This window comes from Antrostomus carolinensis, unplaced genomic scaffold (genome assembly GCF_000700745.2).
Source record: "Antrostomus carolinensis isolate BGI_N321 unplaced genomic scaffold, ASM70074v2 scaffold395, whole genome shotgun sequence".
Taxonomy (NCBI): Eukaryota; Metazoa; Chordata; class Aves; order Caprimulgiformes; family Caprimulgidae; genus Antrostomus; species Antrostomus carolinensis.
This window is the reverse complement of record NW_010313978.1, coordinates 95,462-116,549: the sequence shown is the minus strand read 5'-3', so window position 1 is coordinate 116,549 and position 21,088 is coordinate 95,462. Positions and strand designations below refer to the sequence as shown.

At 36.7% G+C, this 21,088-nt stretch overlaps 1 protein-coding gene across 1 annotated transcript in view; it reads right to left on the bottom strand.

Annotated features, from left to right (window-relative positions):
* Positions 1-21,088, bottom strand: part of LOC104524538 (teneurin-3) — a gene marked incomplete at its 5' end in the record, with an annotated part of 101,367 nt that overhangs the window by 1,500 nt on the left and 78,779 nt on the right. Inside the window, 9 exons of the mRNA XM_010167458.1 lie at positions 237-391; positions 941-1,173; positions 6,454-6,474; positions 6,899-7,148; positions 10,294-10,437; positions 11,007-11,274; positions 18,060-18,321; positions 18,727-18,846; positions 19,866-20,082. Coding sequence (XP_010165760.1) covers positions 237-391; positions 941-1,173; positions 6,454-6,474; positions 6,899-7,148; positions 10,294-10,437; positions 11,007-11,274; positions 18,060-18,321; positions 18,727-18,846; positions 19,866-20,082 — 1,670 coding nt within the window. The remainder of the gene's footprint in view (positions 1-236; positions 392-940; positions 1,174-6,453; positions 6,475-6,898; positions 7,149-10,293; positions 10,438-11,006; positions 11,275-18,059; positions 18,322-18,726; positions 18,847-19,865; positions 20,083-21,088) is intronic.

Below are 21,088 nucleotides of genomic sequence, written 5' to 3'. Positions count from 1 at the left end.
GATAGTTTTGCTGTTCTAAACCAAACTGAACTTTATGGGCAGAAAAATTGAATACAGCAGCATTTATAGCTAAGAGCACACACTGCAATTCATGCCCTTGGAATAGGTTTCATTCTCCCCAAATTCTGCTGTTAAATATCCATTACACACTCCACCCAGTTTTAAGGGTCAAGAAAGCTGTATTTGCATTTTGAGCCCCAGCTCAGCTTTCCAAATTAGCAGCAGCTAAAAAGTACCTGGCTGATATGCATGCTGGTATCACAGGTCAGAGGTCGTGCAGAGGTCAGGTCGTTGGAGCCAAGCAAAGTGGATATTATTCCGTTCTGATCCACTTTTCTGATCATGGTCCCATCAACAAAGTAGATTAACCCGTTCTTGTCGATTGCTATTCCTTAAGTGAAGAGAATAAAAATTCGCTTTTTGCACTAGCAGTGAATGTACTATCCACAACTAAGGGCATAAGTGGTATGTATCTACTGGAAATTAAGGGTAGAATATATTATCTTAGGCAGTAGATAGTAAAGCAGCTTGTAAGCATATTTTGCATAATAAACCAACGTTCAGTATGAAACCTACTCCAATCGATCGCATTTGCTGTTCATTGGAGAGTATGCTGAGAAGGGCTTAGCTTTTAAATTAACTTGAAAAATGGGTGAAGGGAAACCAAAAGCTACACTGATTTTAAATCTTCACCATTGCCTGAAAAACATGTAGTCTAAATGAGCATTTAAAAATGCTCAATAACCATGAAAGCCAAACATTTCCTAAAAAATCAACCCAGGTACCCTGTAGCTCTCTGCCTCAATGGTCTTTCCAGTTGGAAAAAATTACTCAAAACATTTTTGAGCCAACTACTGGGTTCGGTAGTTAAACACTATAACACCCCCAGCTCCAAACTTCCATATTATTTTGAAAGTTACGGAGGGATAACTCTTTTTACCTTTAGGGCTCATGAGAGTTGCCTCCACCGCCTTGCCTCCATCACCACACCTTGCCTCATCAAATGGAAGGCACTGCTCCCCTGTTCCTCCTATTACCTCAGCGTTTTTGGTCAGGTCTTTCACACCCGTGAGTGACTTGGGCCGATAAATCCTGCGCGTGTTTGTGTCGGAAACATACAAATCTCCTGTCACGGGGTCAGTTGCGAGGTAGTATCTATGAGCTGGGTTGTTGCTGTAAAATGGAATTAAATATTGCATATGCTGTAATTAGTTGCACCTAACTTTGGATCAAGAATGAAAGGCTTTAGTTCATATGCAGTGTGCAGTAATGCATAAATAGTTAATGGTGATGCTCTAGGCATAAATAGCACAGGTTATGGCCCCAAAACCTTTCCTGGTTCACATTTCGTGCCTGTGTCACAGGCAGTCCAATCTAGACTACGCATTCTTTTGGGACAGAGAATCCATTTTGTTTGTGATGCTCAGAGGCCCGTCCTGTGCGGTGTAATTAGAGACAGCTCCTGTCTGTAATAGGCCAAATCAAAATACTGAAGTCTAAAAGCTCCCAGGCTTCATCCAACTCCAAACTTTGCAGCAGGACCCAAACTCCTGCTTACACTTTGTTGCTGTTATCAGCCCATCTGTTTTATTATGATTTCTATAAGGCTGCTGGGGCACATGGTTTATATAATTCATAAACAGATAAGGCAGAGTTCATCTTATTAGTTCATAGGCAAGAGATAAGATATCCTTCATAAGTATTTGTTTAATCCACTGCTTTCAAAGACATGATACGCATGATTTAATGCATTAGGAAATGTCATCTTTTCCACCAAAGCACTGAGCAGAGCTTTTCCGTTCTTCTTAACACAGAGTTGTATTTCAAATAACTGTACACATTGGCACAAAACTGCTAACTATGCCAACACCGTCTCGATTACAGTGAAAATATACATTGCTAACCGTTTTCCCAGAAATGTACATTTTGTCTCTCCACTGTTGAGAATAATTGAGAATTACTATCTTTTCTCTCCTGCTGGTGGAAAAACCAGCCCTGGAGAGTACCTTTTGGGTTGATATATTATGATGGAGAAACTTAACCCACTGCAGTTGGGATTGCTGACCTAATTTATGGCATGAAGAACTGAAATAAGGTCATGTAAATACAGGAGGTAATTTCAGACTCTCTCCTAATGGATTGAAGCAGAGTGTTGGAACAGTCAGTCCCACTTCTGATGTTTGCAAAAGCGCTGCTTAAACAGATCTACCAGTCTTGGTGATAGCCAAACATCTGTTTGCAGAATGCTATACCTCACGTTTTGTAAATACGTCACTGTGCTAATGTTAGCACATTTTTATGTACTGCCTCTTGGAAAAAGCAACAAGATACCAACACGAACAACTTGTGAACAAATTATGTCTTTCAGCAGGGACAGATTTTTATAGCTATCCAATTACAAAAACACAGAAAAAATGTGTTGCATAAATAGGATTTTCTTTGATTTTAAGACTTCTAATATGCTGGTTCATAATGAAGAAACCAAGTGAAGCAGACTAATGAAATCAAATACACAGTGGTTCGCACCTCTTAAAAAGCTCTGCTATAGAGCTAAGTGTTGTACAGCATGTCTGAAAACAATTAAATGTAGGCTTACTTTAAACTTCTGTCTGTTAGGAATCTATTATTGCCAATGTACTAAATGGTTGAAAGGTATTTTTGAAAACTTAGTTTATGCAGAAATCATTTAATATGATCACTGTGTAGTGTACAAATTACTTATACCTCCATAGACTGCAAATTAAATTATACTCATTCACATGATTACTTTGGTCTCTAAGAAACTTAGCAGAAACTTCAAATATAAACACATTGCAAAATGTGAAATGTGCAATTAAATTTTATTTCATTGTAATTTAAAATAAAGTCCTTTCTGATACTACTAAAATCTAAATTAAAGTGTTTCTCTATATCTCATCTAACATTGCCTCCATCATATTTTTCAATTATTGGGATAAAGAGTCATCAGTAACTGAATAATTTATGCCTAACACAATTATTTCTTTCTAAAAAGAATTTGAAAAGCTGTTTTCTTCATAAATATGAAAACATTTCTATGTTTTAATTAATTCCAACAAAAATGAAAAAGGTCATCTTTGGGATGAGTTCTCATAGTAAGTAATGTATCCTCATCAAAACAAAAAAATACAGCTGATCTTTCAAGGATATTTTCTCATTTTACTAAAAGTACTTTCCAAAGTTTGTGAATGCATAGGATATTATTATTGAATCAATATAAACTCTCCAGTCTGTTACACGTATATGTGTAAAGGCTCCTTTCTGAGATAACACTACAGGCTAAACTTCAGCATTTCTTTTCAAGTGAAGGGTAAAAGCTGAGGTAGCTTTAATTGATAGAAAAAAAGCGCATTAATTCACGCTAGCAAGACACAGTTTGAGGAGCTGAAAAACTGTCCAGTGAAAACCACATTTATTTTCTAGTCAGAAAACATCTAAACACACTATGAAGATCTCAAAAATAGTATAGGGTTAAGCAGCCATCAGCTGGAAAGCTGCACAGAGTTTATTCTATTTCATTGTAGCTTGAAATAATACTAAGCTTCTGCCTTCCTGCAATAACAACGAGCACAAAGAAGTAAAATCTACAGTCAGTGACTCCTGAACTCATTCAGTATCGCCTAACTGCTGTCAGTAGCTCTAAAAACCATGCAGTTACATACTAATATGGGCTCCTGTAAAGACAAATGACTATAAATTAACTTGTTCTGTCTACCCCAAATAACAGCAAGAGTGCTTCGAATCCAAAGTGCACACACACGTGTGCAGATACACACACGCGCGCACAGAGCTGTAGTGATCCATTTCCCACTGCACAATTTTATCTTACTTACACTGATCTTTTAATTCAGCTGTCAGATCACCTGCTTTACTCTCCATGCGAGAATTTAAAAAAAATACTCTTCCTGCTTCAGTGTCCCCCTCTCTCCCATTCACTCTGTGCCTTCTAAACTATATACCCTCAAAGCTGTTTCTAAGTTTTGCTAAACTTTTTTCTGGCTCTCTACGGACTTGGGATACCACCATAGCCTACAACTGGGATACCACCATAGCCTACAAATGACCTCCCTGTCTTCAAAGTCCTTCTAAAAATTAATTCTTCCATGAACGCCTAACAGCATTAATCACCCACAGGCAGCAGTGTGTATTCAGATACCAGTTTAGCTTTGAGACTGAAAGAATGTTAGGTCACTGGTACATGAGAGGATAAATTTGATCTGCAATGTCTCTCTAATTTAGAGTATGGGCTCCTTGAGGTGGGAGCCACATCACCCTCTGTGCTGGAGTACTGTGTTTATAGGTGAGGAAAGTGGAATGCCTGACTAGATAATTGATCTGAACTAGTATTTAGACTTGCTCATTAGTTTTACTTGGGGAATGGTTATTTTAGTGCATTTTCTTAGTTTCACTACCTAGTAATTATATATTGCAAAGTGGTCTGTCAAGGGCTGTTTTCCAAACTGCAACTTAAATAGAAATCTCCTCAGCATTTCACAGGGCTCTGCACAACTTCACACAGGCAAAAGAAGCTATTTGGTCTCAAGGTTTGTCCTTAAGCTAGGGAACCCATGCCCACAGGATTTGGTGGATCCTAAAAGTTTACATGGGTTAAATAAAAATCAGTTAAATTAATAGAATAAAAAGCTGTCAGGGGATATTAAGCATAAATATGTCACTATTGTTTTAGGAAGCCACAAGCAGCAAATCCGTAAGGCTAAGAGTGGACACTGGGAAAACATTTTATAATGGGAGAGAAAACTCAAACTCGTAGTAGACGGTGTCAGGCTGCACAGTGGGCTCCACACCTCCTGCCCACTGGCTCCACAGCTGCTCCTTTAGAGCCAGTTCTGCACGGTCCTCTACATCTCCTTCTGCCTCAGGAGAAACCCCCACTTCATAGCTGCTACAAAGGTCCATGAAAATGCTGTTACACTAATTTGTGCAGTATGATTGCAATTTTGCTACCTGGAGCTTCTGCATGTGTAGGCATGAATAAAGGAGAAAAGCTTCAATGTGCTGCTCCCTCACCAACTTTTCTGACATGCAGTGATCTAGTTTCTGCAACGCTGCAGTTGAGCCTGTGACTACAGTTCTGCCAGAGACAGGAGAGAGCGTCACTACTAAATCACAGGAAAACAAACCTCACTATGCATCCATTCCTTAATCCACTTTGTCCTTTCCAAATTCCCATTTTGTGTATTATTTAATATTCCACACATTTGCCAAGACAATGTCTTACCCAGCTGCAATCACAACTTGGTGATACCATAAGGGATATAATTCCTTTAAGAGTAGTGGAACAAATGCAAATTAAATGTAATAGTGAAAAAGTAAAACCGCCAAGTAGAAGAGACTGCCTTGGAGTCACACGTGGGAAATAATGTAAAACCAGCTGAACTGTGCATCAACTCCCAATTCTGATCATTAGTGCGATGCAAGCACCTTATTTAATCATGGAATTTTTTGCCTAACATGTTTGAAACCTATCTTTAAACATAAAACCCTTCCTCATAAGAACTATGTCCAAAGCAAAGTGAATTTAAAAAAAAAAAAAAAAGGAGAACTGAGATATGACTCTCTGGGATTTGTTTAAAAACAAGGAAGGAAAACGATTGGCAGCAAAAAAGGAGAGAAAAGGACCAGTGGGGCTGCTAAGCCCTGTACTTAGCAGTTCTACCACCAAGTCTTGCAGGGTTTCATGCATCCAACAAGATTTTAGCATAACTCTGTTTTTGTATCCTTATCAGCACTGGCTGCTGTGGCAAAGCAGTTCTAAGCATCCATCTTTTTCTCTTCTGTTCTTGCCACTATTGTAGCAATGCCAGGATGAATGCTGTACTACAATCCTTCTGATTACTATTTTTTTTTTATAACCAGTCTTATGAATCTTGGTGTACTTTAAAATCTTAACTCCTGGAGCTGTGTTATTATGAGACAATTTCAATTTTTATTATTAAGAGAAGTTTACCTTTAAAGAAACAAATCTGTTAAATGTGAGCCTGAAAAGATTCAACATCAAAAGGCTAATGAAATGAACTCACTTGATACCTTTATAATTTTATTACTTATATGCCATTCTCATCATATTTGGAGTATCTGATTAATGAATGAGTTTTGATAGGATCAGCAAAAGTGCTGCCAGCAAGGAATAGGAATGAGCAGAGACAAGGGGCCAGCAAAGGTGGGCATAGAGAAGCATAAAAAAGAAGTCTGACTGTGGACAGAGAGTGATGAGAAAAAAGGAACTCTTATTTGAAAGGATGATACAGCCTGACAGCTGACATAACTAAAACATATGAACTCATTATTTTTGAAAAATACTCCTCTTTTCTAATAATACATCTCAGGAATGACTTCTCCATTATAAGCATTCATTTGTTAAGAAAGAAAAAAGAACAGTTAGAAAAATATAAATCTTCTTTAAGGAATGCTTACCTATGTCTAAAATCTTTATTTCTTGGTGGGAGCAAGTAAAAAAGAACAGAAAAACATTATTAGAAAAACATTCAGAAAGGATGTTAAAAGATGTAAAGAAGGTAACATCTACATCTTATCATTAGTGAAGTGATGAATAACTGTGTTTGGCCACTCATGTTGACTATGTAGGTTAACTCTTAAAGTCCACAGAATAATTACTTTGGGTAGATTAAATTCTCACACCTTAGATTTACATAGCTAAAATATTTTACCAGGGTAATTTTTTTTTTTCATTTCAGTTTTAAATACTTTTTCAAATATATTCAAACCTTTTGAATCACCTTTTTTTGTTCCTAAAAGGTTTTGGAAACTCTAACTCATACAATGTCAGAAATCTATTCCATACTTTAGTATGCAACAGTCATTCACAACTCTAGAAGTCCAAGATGAGAGAAGAACATACCTTAGCTCCAGAACACTAGTTACATTTCCAGATGGGAATATCCGCCGAACATAGTTGAAATCCCCCACATAAAGACTGCCATCTATCCCACAAGCTAAGGCAACTGGAGCCAATAATTTATTACCATCTGCTTGACCGTTACAACTTGGACAGGAGATGCTGCGTCGTCTTCCATTGCCCATAATGCTACTAACAACTGGGGGTTGCTGAGATATAAATTGATTTTCACCATTTCCTTTGTAGAGGATTCCTGGCAGATAATATAAAAAACACAAAATAAAAAATACTTTATAAAAACTTTGAATATATGTATGTAAAATGATGCATAAGTATTTTAAATATTCTCTTTCAGTTGATTAATAGAATTTAATGGATTTTTAATTGCTTTACCACCCTATTTTTCTCACTACAAGTAAGAGAACTTTATTAAAGCTTTTAGAGTTATATTTAAGCCACAAACACACTAAAATACACAACAAAGCATTAAATGATCTTGTCCACAATATGTAGTAGAAATACTAAATATACCAGCATTTAAAACCCAAACAAGTTTTCAATTGTTATTTTGAAACATTAATAATCTTAATAGTTATAATTCAGAATAAAAATTGTCCTGTTGGAGGAAATGCAAGCTGTACTGACTGAAATCAAGGTCTTTCTTCTTAAATCCTTTCAGTTTTCAAATTCCTCAGAAATGACTGAAATTCTAACTGTGCATATATTATAAAAAAAGAAAAAAATGGTACTTGCAAACTGTATTCCTAAAGTCCTACTATAACTAATTATGAATATGATGTCAAATGTAATCTAAAGTGGATTACTGCTGCAAATTGTAAATATTAATTAAAGACTTACTTCAAAAAGTTGGAGATTGCCTCAATTTTACATTATAAAAGACTCAGCTCACAATAAAAATGTACCTCTGGCAACAAAGTCTGCCTCAATACCATGTCTGCAGTTATAGGCAGTTATTAAAAATGTCAAAACAACAAAAAAAAATGTGGTGCCAGGCAAACCTGCCTCTTAAACTTAATTCTCCTTTGAGGCATGAAAGGAACAATAATTTTGTGAAGACAAAGCAATGTGCCAGCAGTATTTTTCTTCCTTATAGCCTCCATAGGAAATTTGAGAAGAAAAATGCATGCTTTATGTTAAATCTTCAGTCTTAGGGAAAAAAGTGCGAATTTAGAGTGTGTTAAAATTTTGCCGGGACCCTCACTATCATATCTCTCAATGAATCCATCGAGGTGTAGTCTACAAGTGGTCAGCTATTATGGTTATACTTGTAAATTATAATATGTCTTTCCATGGTATAATCCATGTAAACCACATGTCACTTTGTACTTAGGAGTGATACATGTTTTATTGATTGTGTGCCCAGAATTTCAGAGGCAGTTTGGGGCTGATAGATACATTCCTCCTTGGAGATGCTTAGAAGAAATTTCAGATGTATTTCTCTTTTTCTCCCCACCCTCAAAATTTGCTCTTTATGGGAAAAAAGACTTTGTTTTCCTCTTTAAATGTTTTAGGTATCTTCACTATTTTTTCATGTTATAAAATTTAGGAGAGGATACATGTAAAATCAATATACATGATAAAATTGGGAAGAATGAAAATGGTTTATGGAAACCTAACAGCAAGTAATCTAAATAAGTAATCTAAATCAAAAGAGGGAGAATGCATTTTTCATGAATAGTTAAAGCTAGAATGCATTAACAGTATACGAAACCCCCTCTCCTATGATTACATCATTTATGACAATCATGGCACCATAATTTTGCCTGAAATAGCTGAGTTCTATAATTTTCATCAGAGGAATTCTACAAGTCAGCATAGTGCACTATTGCACCTGATTTATTCTGTCATTACCTTGAAAAATTGGTCCTTCACACTTCTCCTCTATTATCACAGACTAAAAGATGTACATTAGACTATTTACTGCAGTAGTTCAGGATGTCCGTACAAACACTGTCTGCACTCTCTTCTGAATAAATTTCTCCAGCTCATCCACCTTGTCATTACAACTCTCCACTTCATTTGTTCAATTAGACACACGTCACTTTGAAAAGTCATTACTTGTCAAATGTACTCTTGAACATAATTTAAAGCCACCACCAATTTACCTTGTGAACAGAATCAATCTTATATATATATTTATAATTATAGCTCTTTCCATTTTTAGATGGATTACCTCACAATAATTTGCATGGGTTTTTTTTGACATTTTAAATTAGGTACAATGATACCTTTTCCCTTGATTTAGTTACCCTGTTTTTCTATGAGTCAGAAGCATTGGTTTAGGTGGTGATTAGCATAGCACACAAAATAAGCTCATGTACTAGTGGGAGACCTCCAAGGGACACCAGGTACTGCAGAAATTATGTTCTTCCCACTGAATTATTTCTGGGCTCCTCCTTTGCATAAAAACCCAGTGCAACCAACCCCACCTTAAGTCATGCGACTCTGCTTATTTCACCTTCCTTACTCGCTTCCAGCCAAATTTTTCTGGATTTCCTCCTGTTCAGCATTGATCTGGGGTTTCCTTACCATGGCACCTTTCAGACAGTTGCTGAGTAGCACACTGGACAAATTTACCTTGGTGCCAAGGTACAGTTCTTATAAATATGTATTGCTCCTCAACTTTTCACTGAAATTAAGGAAGACTCACTTACTAGTGACTGAAGGAGCACAAGTGCCCTCACTGACTCAAGGCAGCATCACTCATCACCTGCTGTCCTGTCTGAGCCAATCACAGCAGCCCAGGAAGGATTAACTCAGATTAAGGATTTAAACAAGAGGAGAGTGTAAATGAGTGCTCATCCTCCAGAAGAGATGGTACCCATGTGCTAACTGCTCCCATGAGCAATCATGCTGGGGCTAGGGATATCATGATATGAAGGGGAACATCTCCTGTATAAATGAGGGATTTAATACTGGGAGTGAAGAGCTCTCAGTTTGTCAGGAATGTCTCTTATTGCTGTTTAACTTTCACTCATTGTGAAAACTGGAAGTGAAAACATTGTTCAAGATACAGTTAACATACAAACAGTTAATCCCAGTAACAATGCTGACACCTACAATTGCTTTAGAAATAGCATCTCCTTAGCATCGCTCAATTTTTAAAAATAAATTTCAAAATTTTGGGGTTGGAGATTTTGGTAAGCATATCTAACACAGGCTGACCCTGTTAGATTAAATTATTAATGTGTACGTATTTATAGGATGAAGAAACATGACACACACTGTAAAGCTTAAAACATTTAACATATGCAAAACATCCTATAATTTCCTTTTTTAAAATAACAAAGCAAACATTTGGAAAAAATTACAGTGTGACATCTAAAAGGCAGGGCAGTTGAGTATTAAAATTAGCAAGAAGAAAATGAACTCCTTACCATTCTGAACATCCAATACATGATGTTTATCTAATGTCCAGCCGCCCATGTTGGAGGCATCCAGTTCATAACCCTGCAAAATGGCAGTCCGCTTTTCCCAGAGGGTTAGATCCAAGCAAGACTCGTATTCATAACCTACAGACACTGAAATAACAATAAATTTCCCCATTAAGTATAGGATCGTGTTCAGAAGAAGAGTTTAAAGAATGTGATTTCCTTAAGCTACATACTTTTTTCTGCTCTCCCAGGCTACCTGAAAATCCCTATGGCTTCCTTAGATGTATTGAAAATACTAAACAGAATTCCAAAGTCCTTTAAAAAGTATTCTTGGGTTACTAAAATAATTTTAGTTATAACAGTAAGTGGATTAGGACAGGTACAGAAGAAAGCCATTTTGTGAAGTATGTCAGAATGCTATTGTGCTTTAAAGTACAAGGAGCATGCAGACTAAACACCATACTGTATTATTAGGCTACTTTTTTGGGAAGAACTAGAAGTGAAAAATGACTGTGGTCTCTTTTTCCTTTTGAAGGAAATTTTTTTCTTGTAATTTGATGTTTACATTAGGATTTTCTAATACATTTTAATATCAATTGTTATTTCTCATCTTATTCTGCTAAACATTTTCTACTTCATGGATACAAGTACTTAAGATGTGCTTCTCTATTTTCAAGACAACAGTAAAAATTAAAAAAGCTCTGTAATACACATACCAACAGCCTCAGATAATCCATAGACTCTCTGGTTGTATGCATCAGTTTTATCCCATATGAAAGTGTAAGCCAGATTTGGGGATGCAGGGAACCATTTTTGGAAAAGTCTTCCCACCACTGCCACCATAAGGTGAACCTTCATTAAATTAAATGGTATAACAGATTGGGTCATAGTAATCTTCAGAACAGATTTATATCCTGCAGCCCTGGAGCTTAAGTATGATAACTTCAAATCAGTTCCTGGTATTGTTGTTTCTTCATGAAGTACCTATGCATTGGTAAGAAAAAAATACAGTATTTGAATGATTTTGAAATGAAACAGAACAATGCAGCTATCATAAAAGGAGGCCTGACATGATGCTACATGACAATCCATTAGGAGATATCATCTCAATCTGACCTTCATTTAATAATGTAAAAAAATAGATAAATAAATAACATTTCACCTTTTTTTCTGAAAAGCAAAATCTAAACTCTTTCTTATACTGAAGCTACTTAGCTGATACTTTCTGCTGAAGGATTTCAAAGCTCTCTCCTTTATTTTTGTGGGGGAAAAGGAAGCATGCAGGACAGGGAAAACATTTGCAACTGCTTTTTCCAAAAAAGGCAAAAAAGCATCTTTCATCTAAGTGAAAACAGCCCCTTCTTATGCTGCCACCCATGTCCCAGCTATGGATACATAATAAAGGCAGCTGAGCCTCTAAGCACCACAAAGCTTCACATTTGAGTTGGGAAGTCTAATTGCTCCTGTAGGAGCAGGAAGGACTTTTAGGTGGTTTATCATTTGCATTACCCGTGGATTGTAAATACTTTAAACTAGAGCATTCTTCCATTTATTTCGAAGATAGATAAGTAGGATGCCTCAGGGAAAGCTTTTCCATATTTCCTAATCAATATTCACTACTCAGACATCAGCTCACCACTTTCTCATTTCAGAGAGGTGCAATGATTCAATTTCATTTTTAAAAGGTTCCTACCCTCCTCTGCCCTGTCTTTTCCTCTGAGCTGGGGACTTTTTGTGGTGATGGATGGATGCAAAAGGTTTCTGCGTAACATGGATGAAGACAGCCTATACTGTCCTATACTGCAGTCAGGACATAAACACTGAGCGCCTGCACTTCAGGTGAAGAGCTACCATGCATCCTGGCTTACTGGGAAAAAAAAAAGAAAAAGAAAAAAAAAGAAAAAAGTATCTAGATACATTTATAAAGATAATATTTCTCTGGTGGGAAGAGAGGGCAAGGGACACTGAAGCACAAGCCCAGGTGGTGTCCAAGGAGCACTCTTGGTGAAGTAAATTTGGAAAGCTTTATTTTACTTTCCTGTCTCCTAGTCTTGAAGTCTGAAGACCGAACACTAATATTAGTGAAAAGCAGACTTCAGGGAGACCACTGTCACAATGTCACAAATATGTGGCTTAAGACCTCAGTGGAATCAAAAGTTGGCTACTAAGTAAGTGCTGAGTTAGCTCTCTAGGTTAGATAAATCCTCAGACACTACTTTTAAACAACTGTGTTGAATAGGGTCAAATACTGTGGTTTATGCTTTTGAGGAGGGCAACAGGTGCTACATCATCCTCTATGCTAGCACTTTTGCTGGGATATAAAGAAAGATTTGCATAGTATTAATTATGTCTATCTCCTTCCCAATAACAGTAACAAAACATCAGAAATAGTATTTTGACTTATTGTCTGGCATGAATGGTTGTTTACATCTGATATATGTAGGCACGCAACTTCTTCTCCATTAAGACTATAACAGAAGTGTAGGAAGTAAAGGAGGAATTGGAAGACACTAGATAAATTAAATTCAGATTTTAAAATTCTTAATTCTTAAATCTTTGACTGTTTCTTTCTTTCCCCCCACTAAAAACCTACCATCACTGAGAAGAAATGACAAGCAGTACCATCACTTGGAAGGAGGTGAGAGTGGCATCATTTCTGTTTGTAAATCTAGCCTGCTTTCCCGCAGTCCAATATATGCACAGTATCTAAGGCAGAGAACAAGCAAATCTTTTCTACACAAACAAAACCTCCTCTGTCTAGAGAGATAAGTGATTGTGAACATATTCCTTTCCTAAGACTTTGAAGGAAAAACACAAACCACCTAGGAACAAAAGACAAATTCCTCCTCAAGACATCAGCAGGACTATCATATACTGCACATTAAAACTAGGAGAGGAGAAAAATAAATAATATCCTTGTAATAGGACACAATTCAATGGACTTCACCGGTCTCCTGTTAAGACCATTGCTTCTTTTGCAACCACAACTGTGCAAGAGCAGCGTTAAACACTTAGGTGGTCTTCCAGTACTCTTGGCTGAGATAAGAGGCAATAAAGAGGACACCTTGAAGTTTCAATTTCCAAGAAATTCCACTGTGTATTTGGATTACTACCAAATTAGAAACTAGGACACTCACGCAGTTCTCAGTGAGGTTTAAAACAAAAGCTGAATGCCTATTATTATTTTCTGCAGAAGCCTCAAATATCTGCTGGAAATCTGACTTGTAACTTCCTTCTATCCATAAAACATCCCTTGTAGTAACTTATTTTCTTGAGAAGTTTAGAAATGTAGATGTAAGGTTATGCATCTCAATCTCTCCCCCAGAACCAAGCATTACAAAGAGAATGAAACAGTTTAATGATCATCCCAAAAGTGAAATCATCAGGCACAGCAGACAGCATCCTATGGGAGCCATGACAACACATCAATTGTAAAGCAATCAGAAAAGTCACTGGGTATAAAAGTGGAATCAGGAATCGCCAACACAACCAAGCTGTCTGTATTTTACCTTTTCCAGATGGAGTATCAAACTACCTTCAGAAAGGCTGATACCCTTAGGGGACTGAGTTATAGCTCAACCACCAAATTCTAGCAGTTGACATTTTATTTATGGATGATCAAGCTTCTTGGAAAGACAGCTATGAAATATTTAACCTAAAGGTTAAATTTTCTCAATTTTCACAAGGACAGAGTTTGTTGTCTTGAGAGTTCAAGCTGGTGACTGAGTCATATGAATTCTGCAGGGCTCCTCATCGCTTGTGGCCAGCAGGGATAAAGCTATCCAGGCTCTGGAGTGCTTTCCTGCTCCAAAACATAATATGATTCAGGTGACATGCTCTGATGGTACTAAGAACTCTGAATAAGGAATTTAATTCAATTAGGTGGAAAAACTCCTGCTGCAGTGCCATGATTTAAGGCCAGGTTGGATGAGGCCTTGAACAACCTGGTCTAGTGGAAGGTGTCCCTGCTCATGGCAGGGGGGTTGGAACTAGATGATCTTTAAGGTCCCTTCCAACCCAAACCATTCTATGATTCTATTTTTTTTTTTTTTTGGCAAAATGAGCAACTTCAGTAGAGGATTTGAGAACAAATTTCACAAATGAGTGCAAACTTCAGTCCTAATGTCAGAAAAAGGTTCTTTGACAAGAAATAACAACTGAACTGCTGCATTAAAATATAACATCATCTTGGTTTGAGACAGTGAAAATGGCATTTTTAGATACAGGTAGATATTTGCAACTACCACTATTACACAAAGGTTGAGACCAAGGAGTACTAGAATTATACTTATTTAAGTAGAAGCTTAAACTGCTTATCTCAAGATGGAAAAATATCTTCCTTTTAAAAAGAGACTTTCCCTGGAAATGAGGCTTTTCAATAAAACTGTAAAGAAATAACCTTGAGTTAACAATATAAAGCAAGGAGAAATGACAAAGGGAAAAAATACTTTTTTTTTTCTAGACATAAAAACATTGATGAGATACCATGGAGAAGAAGGATAGCAAAAATCCATACACATGTAGAAACCTAAAAATGTGTCCATAAAATAATAAATCAAGAGGTGTATATAAAATCTCAAACAGAAAGTAAAGGAGAAGAAAACCAGAAAACACGCTGTAAAACAAGGATGCATAAATGGAGATATTTGGCTCCCAGATTAATGTCAATTTTTTTCTGAGTACAAACTAGAAGTTCTGGAGATTTTAGCTAAGTAGAACTAGAATGCAGCATCCATGTAATACTGGAATATCTAGACAACCTATTATACTCTCTGTTTAAATGATAAAATTGGTTAATTTATTTGCTGAAAATTGGGCCACCCAAATTTACAAACAATAATTTTTATTAAGTCACTGAGACTTGTATTTTACCTTGAATTCCTCTGGGTAAATAAATTTTGCCAACTTCTGGTGTATAGTATTGCCAGTAGTGAGAGAAAGTCAGGGGAGAGGAAAAAAAAAAACAAGTGGGCAACCTTGAACATAAAATTTGAAGGAAATATTTTCATTCTTCATTCTCCCACACACTTGAGGTGACAGAAACAAGCTGCTTGGGACCTGCAGAAGGCATCTTGCAAGCGTATGTAACAGTGGATAACAGAAGTTTAGGAGAAGGAAAGCCTCAAAAACTCAGTATCAGAGTTTCTCTTTGTGACTCACATAGGGGTTTCTGCTAGACCACACTGTAATACGCATCAAACAGATATTTATTATATTATGAAAAGGACAGCAACAATATTATCTAACACGCATAAGCAGTTCCAGATTAACCTGATCTTCCTCATCTGCATGCAGTTTACTGTCTTGTTCCACACTGATTAATCTCAGCTAGTTACATCTAGGTAGAGCGTGCTAACTTGCAAGTGAGAGTAGATAAAGTCATGTCCAAGTAGTCCAAATTTAGTTAACATTATTTATTATCACCCCTCTTGAGTAATGATCTGTTGAGTTCGTGACTACCCCTTTACACACTGCATTTGTTCTTTCCCCTTGCTTGCCTTCTTTTTTCAGTTTTCTTTTGTGCTGCTTCTTCAGTAGAGACTTTAATTCCCCCTCTTATCAATTTGGAATTCATAAGCCACTGCATACACTCTTTTGGAAACATTATGTCCAAGGAGTGATGAAGCACTTCAAGGGATGATGATTGCAGCAGCACATCATTTGCTCCTGTAGTATGTGACAGTGAGTGCTGTCACACCACACAAACAGGGTGACTAATACTGACTGAAGGAACATGGGGAACATGGGTTTCTTTCTCTGGGCCTTCATCCAGTCTCCTACACTTTAAACTGGTATTGACAATTTTTTATGAGAATATCTACAGCAGGTCCTCCAGGGCTGAACAGACAGTTTTGAATGGAATCTGGTTCTACCCATCTTCTATCAGAGTAGTGAATTTTTTGGGAGACAGACTGTTGAGCGCTATGCATTTCTGAGGGGAACCTGACCCTAAAGGGATATGTCCCAGGCCATGGCTGTGCAGCTCCCACTTGCTGAAGCAGGGGATCACATGTGTGATGAGCAAAGAATAGAAAAGAAAATACTCCTTGATGGTTTTTTATACACAATACTGGAACCACATTTTTGCATACATAGCGACAGTCCTCGTTACAAACAACCTATCAGCATCAACTGCCTAGGATCCATTGAAAGTATGATCTTTCTTTCCTGCTGGTTTTCTAGGGAAATAAGCTTGACTCAACAGTCCTGCTTGTAACACCTCTTATCTCACAACTTTTGAACCTGGTTGCCAATTTCAAACACATTTGATATAACAGTAGAAATCTCTAAAGACAATTCAAAAGGGTTCATAAAAAAAAAAGGGTTCAGGTAAGGAAGAAGTAGTCAGGTTGGTACTCCCATGAGAAAAAGGCTGAACCCAGTCTGTGGGGGAAGGACTGGATGTAGCAGATAGCTGGAATTATAGCAATGGGTGGGAATTAGTAGGAATCCAGACTTCATTAGTCCCACTGCTCATGAAATGACTTGTTTACTTAGACACTACAAACGTTTTTTGAAAATATGTATTTTCTGACATTCTTCTATGATTACTTTTTTCTTGATTTATACCCCATTATCTAAACCATTTTTAATCACTTCAGGAACTGAATCTATCATCTGTTGCCAAAACAAGTAAATCAGAGCTGTTTTTCAGTGGACTGTGTTTTGCAAATACTTTATTTTAATTGACTTGCAACTATCAAAGGCACAGAAATGATAGTGAGGATAAAAGCAACAATTTTCTAGCACAGTCTAGATTTGTATGAGTGTTTAGTTGTAATTTCCTTACATCTTTACTTTAAACCTGCTCCTACCATGAATTGCTTAATGATTTTGCTCTTTTCTTAAGAGCTCTGCATGAAAACATTTGAATACATTTTCTATGCTTCCCTTGAAGAGACATGACATTTCTTGGTGAATGGGAAAAAGAGTGCCCTATGTAATTATGACATTGTGAAGGTGGGGGAGGGAAAAAGAGAGAAAGAAGAGGCAGAGAAAGAGGGAGGCAGAAAGACTGCTGTCTCACTATGACACGTTTTATCATAAATCAATAATGAGATAAATATTACTTATTGACATGCAACTCTGCTTTAAGAGTTCACGAGGATGATATTAGTGATTAGTTATTTGAGACAGAGGAATTTAATTCATCTGTGTTTGAGAAAAAAACATTCCAGCTGCAGCTTTATCTGTTTAAAGCAAGGTCTTGATGTTAAGTCTTACTTTCAGTATTAAAATTCTGAAGAAATAGATTAGCACACATGCTCATTGGCTTGTAAGTCTGTCCTCAGTGTTACAGAGAGTTCTTTTAGTTTACAAAAATCTGAGTGTCATGCTATTTATTACAACTAAACAGATAAATTGAACTGTATGGGTCTTTCAGACACAGCGGAAAAACACCTTTCTTTTTCAGTTTCTGAGGTGCACTTTTAACAAGAAGGCAGTGAAAAAACTCGGATGTACTATAGTGTCTCTATTTTGATGTGCCAGTGCCTGACTGCTGAAGACATTCTGTAAATTAAATGATGCAAACAAATATAAAAACAGACACTGGTGTACATTAAGCTTTCTTACTTTTTTTTTCCCCTGAGATGAAATGTTAAAAATCATGCCATAGAATAAATAAATTGGTCTGACAATAATCACGTTGCAAATTCTTAGCACTTAGACAGAATTATTTATTTTTCAACAGCAGTTTCCACTCTTTTCATTATGGGTCCTTAATACGAGCCTGTGATAAAATGCTCTCTGTTTGAAGCACACTTTACCTGTGTCTCTGGGATGACAGGACTATCTTCAGGAGAAATTCTAAAGAAGGTGGATAAAGGTGATGACACGATAACGGGGTTTGGCCTTACAAACCCACTCAGATCACAACTAGGAATGTCATTCTCTTCCTTCTTCATAACCAGGGTATCCATGACATAAAAGACATTCCAGGGAATCCATACTGTGTGATACTGTGTCAGGAAGGGTGATCGCTCAAACACCAGTGTCAGAGAGGCACCACCATTTGCTACCAAGTCAAACCTAGGAAAAAAATGAACAAAAACAACAGGGCTAGCTAGTCAGCAAATTCCTAAAGCCATCAACAGCCTCCATTTTATGGATTGATTTTTCATTCCATTGTACTGCTCTGAAGGCAGAATGGCTCTACTGGGAACAATGGAGAGATCAGTTAAATTATATTACATAATACTGCACTAAAACAATAGAGAGTTTGGGATGCTGCATTTAAATTAAGCAAGTCCTTCACTTCTAAAGTACATAATCAGCACGTTTTACATTTGAAGAATGTACAAAGTACAACTGCAGTCAATCACTTTTTCATGTCTTTTGTTTCCATTATTTTATTATTATATTATTTTTACAAGCAGCTCTTCAGTAACACCTTTGCTGTCTTTATGACTTAGAAGTGCTTCAAAGGGAACTTACATTCCATCTTGGCGAGTGATTGTATATCCATAGTCTGGATAGTGGAGAAAGGAGACGTTGACTCCAATGAGTGGCGTTCCATCAGCAGTTAATACTTGGCCCCTTATGACAGATGCAAGACTGAAAAAGATGCAGAATCAAATTACAAATTGGCTTTTTTTCATTCTCTTTTGAATGAATAAAAGCTAGCAGAGTGAACGCACACCCACATCTCTACATTCCTGAGACTCTAGCCCTTTTACAAGTTCACATAATTTACACTGTGTAAACAAATGCCTCGAAATCTACAGATAATAATTTTGTTTCAATATTGTTGATTTTACTTTGGTTCATTTTCTATGTACTAAGTTGCTAAGACCAGAAATTCACTTAAGAATTTTAAGAACTTATAAACTCTAGATGTTCCCACTGTAAGTCATACCTCTGGCAGACTCTTAAAGAACAATGTACTTTTCAATTAGTATCAAAGCAATCTGTAAAACTGCAGGGACTATGAAGTACAAAATTTATAAGAGCAATAAGGAACATTTGTGCAACAACTTTTAATCAACTGCTGTGCCCAAACACATTAACGCTGTTAAATTACTGCAGACACAGTAGTTCTAGTGTAAATCATCTTCCTTCACTCAGTGAGATTCCAGACACCTGCTTCCTGTTGCTGGTTTATTTTAGGTCATTACTGCTTCGTAGAGCACCAGTCAAATAGTTTATGCAATTATACTGTCGTGCACTTAACAGTTCTATTACATTAATTCATAATTTATATTATTTACTGAGCTCAGTTTAAAAAGTGCAGCTTTGCTTTTCCTTTTGAAGTGTTTTCATTGCTTTGATGTACTTCCAACTGTGCTAGCCCAAATCAACTGGTTAAATAAAGATTTATTTAATCATTAATGAAGTGCCCCGTTAGAATACAGGTATTAAGCATGGCAAGTACCTTCTGTAACCTACTGGTACCGGCAATTTGTATTTTGCAGGAAATAAGACGAAATAAGCACTTTGATATTTTAAGAGAAAATGTCTCTGCTGAAAGACCATGCCATGAAATTTGCAGTCACGGTGGATGTTCTCCTAAACGTGAATCTCACATACTCTTCAGTTTCTTTTGTATTCATGAGTAAATGATGAGTCATGCTCACCTCTTATTAAAAGGACTTTCCCCAGGTATGACATGAGTGCTGTCTGTTCCGATGAGAAAACTGATCCGGTCATAAAATGCTTTGGCAGCTTGCTGAGATGGTGACTGCTGGCTTTGGCTGATAATGTCTTGGGGATCGGGTAGTCCACGACAGAAAGGCTGGTTTTGGCAAGAACTCTGCAAACAGCAGTCAGGATCCATGCAGTCAACTAGCCCATCTGTTGGCAGAAAATCACACAGCAGAGTGATTAAAAAAATTATGTAGTATGAAAGAATACCAATAATTAATATTTTAATGAATTAACTTTCAATTAAAGAAAAAGAGTTTGTTTCCACTGAGTTCTTAAACTCCCATGGAAATCCATGCAAGCTGAATACACTCAGTATCATGTAAAAATTAAACCTATTTATTCGATACTTTTCTAAAAACATGCTGAACAAACCAGAAAATGAAGGCACTCAAGCTCTACATACACCGTTAAATTATAAATATTAAACATTTCAGGTGGGTCTACGTAGCTTTTATCTGAGGTTATTTGGCTTGCTGAAAAAAATAAACAAGAAACTCCCACTCTGCTGTTTTTCTGAAGTTTTTTTAGCATATCCATGATGCAAGTAGCTTTAAATATTTCACAACATTTATCAAGGTGGATTCCTTTATACCATAGCAGAACGATTTTGTTGCTAATGGCAAAGGCAATTTCCACAACTATATTGCATGAAAATGTAGGAGAGAACAAAATCTGTATTTAACATTTAGATTTTATTTTGAATAAACTGATGATGAATGCTGGCCAGTAGAAACAAGATTTAAACACATGGCTGCTTTTACGCGTATGTGCTGAAATATTCACATATAATGAGCATTAGATCTGTCACATCACTGGAAATCTAATTTGGTGAAAGATTAAAATCAAGATCAAATTGATAACTACTAATTTGCTGTAAGTAAAGTCATAAGGAAAATCATCCTGGAAATGTCAGCTAGAGAAAATTTCTAGATGAATGCAATATGGTATCACATAGCTGATAATTGTTTCCCCAAAAGAACAGCAAGACTGAAATAGCTCAGACATTTCATTATTCCATTCAGATTAGAGAAGGAGTTTGCTTGCTGCACTAAACTGAAAAATATACCAGTGCTGCACTCGGAGGAAGCCCATGACTGCTGCTCTCACAAAAGAAGCTAGCTTTAGAGTAAAACTTCTTTCTGAAGGGAAAAAT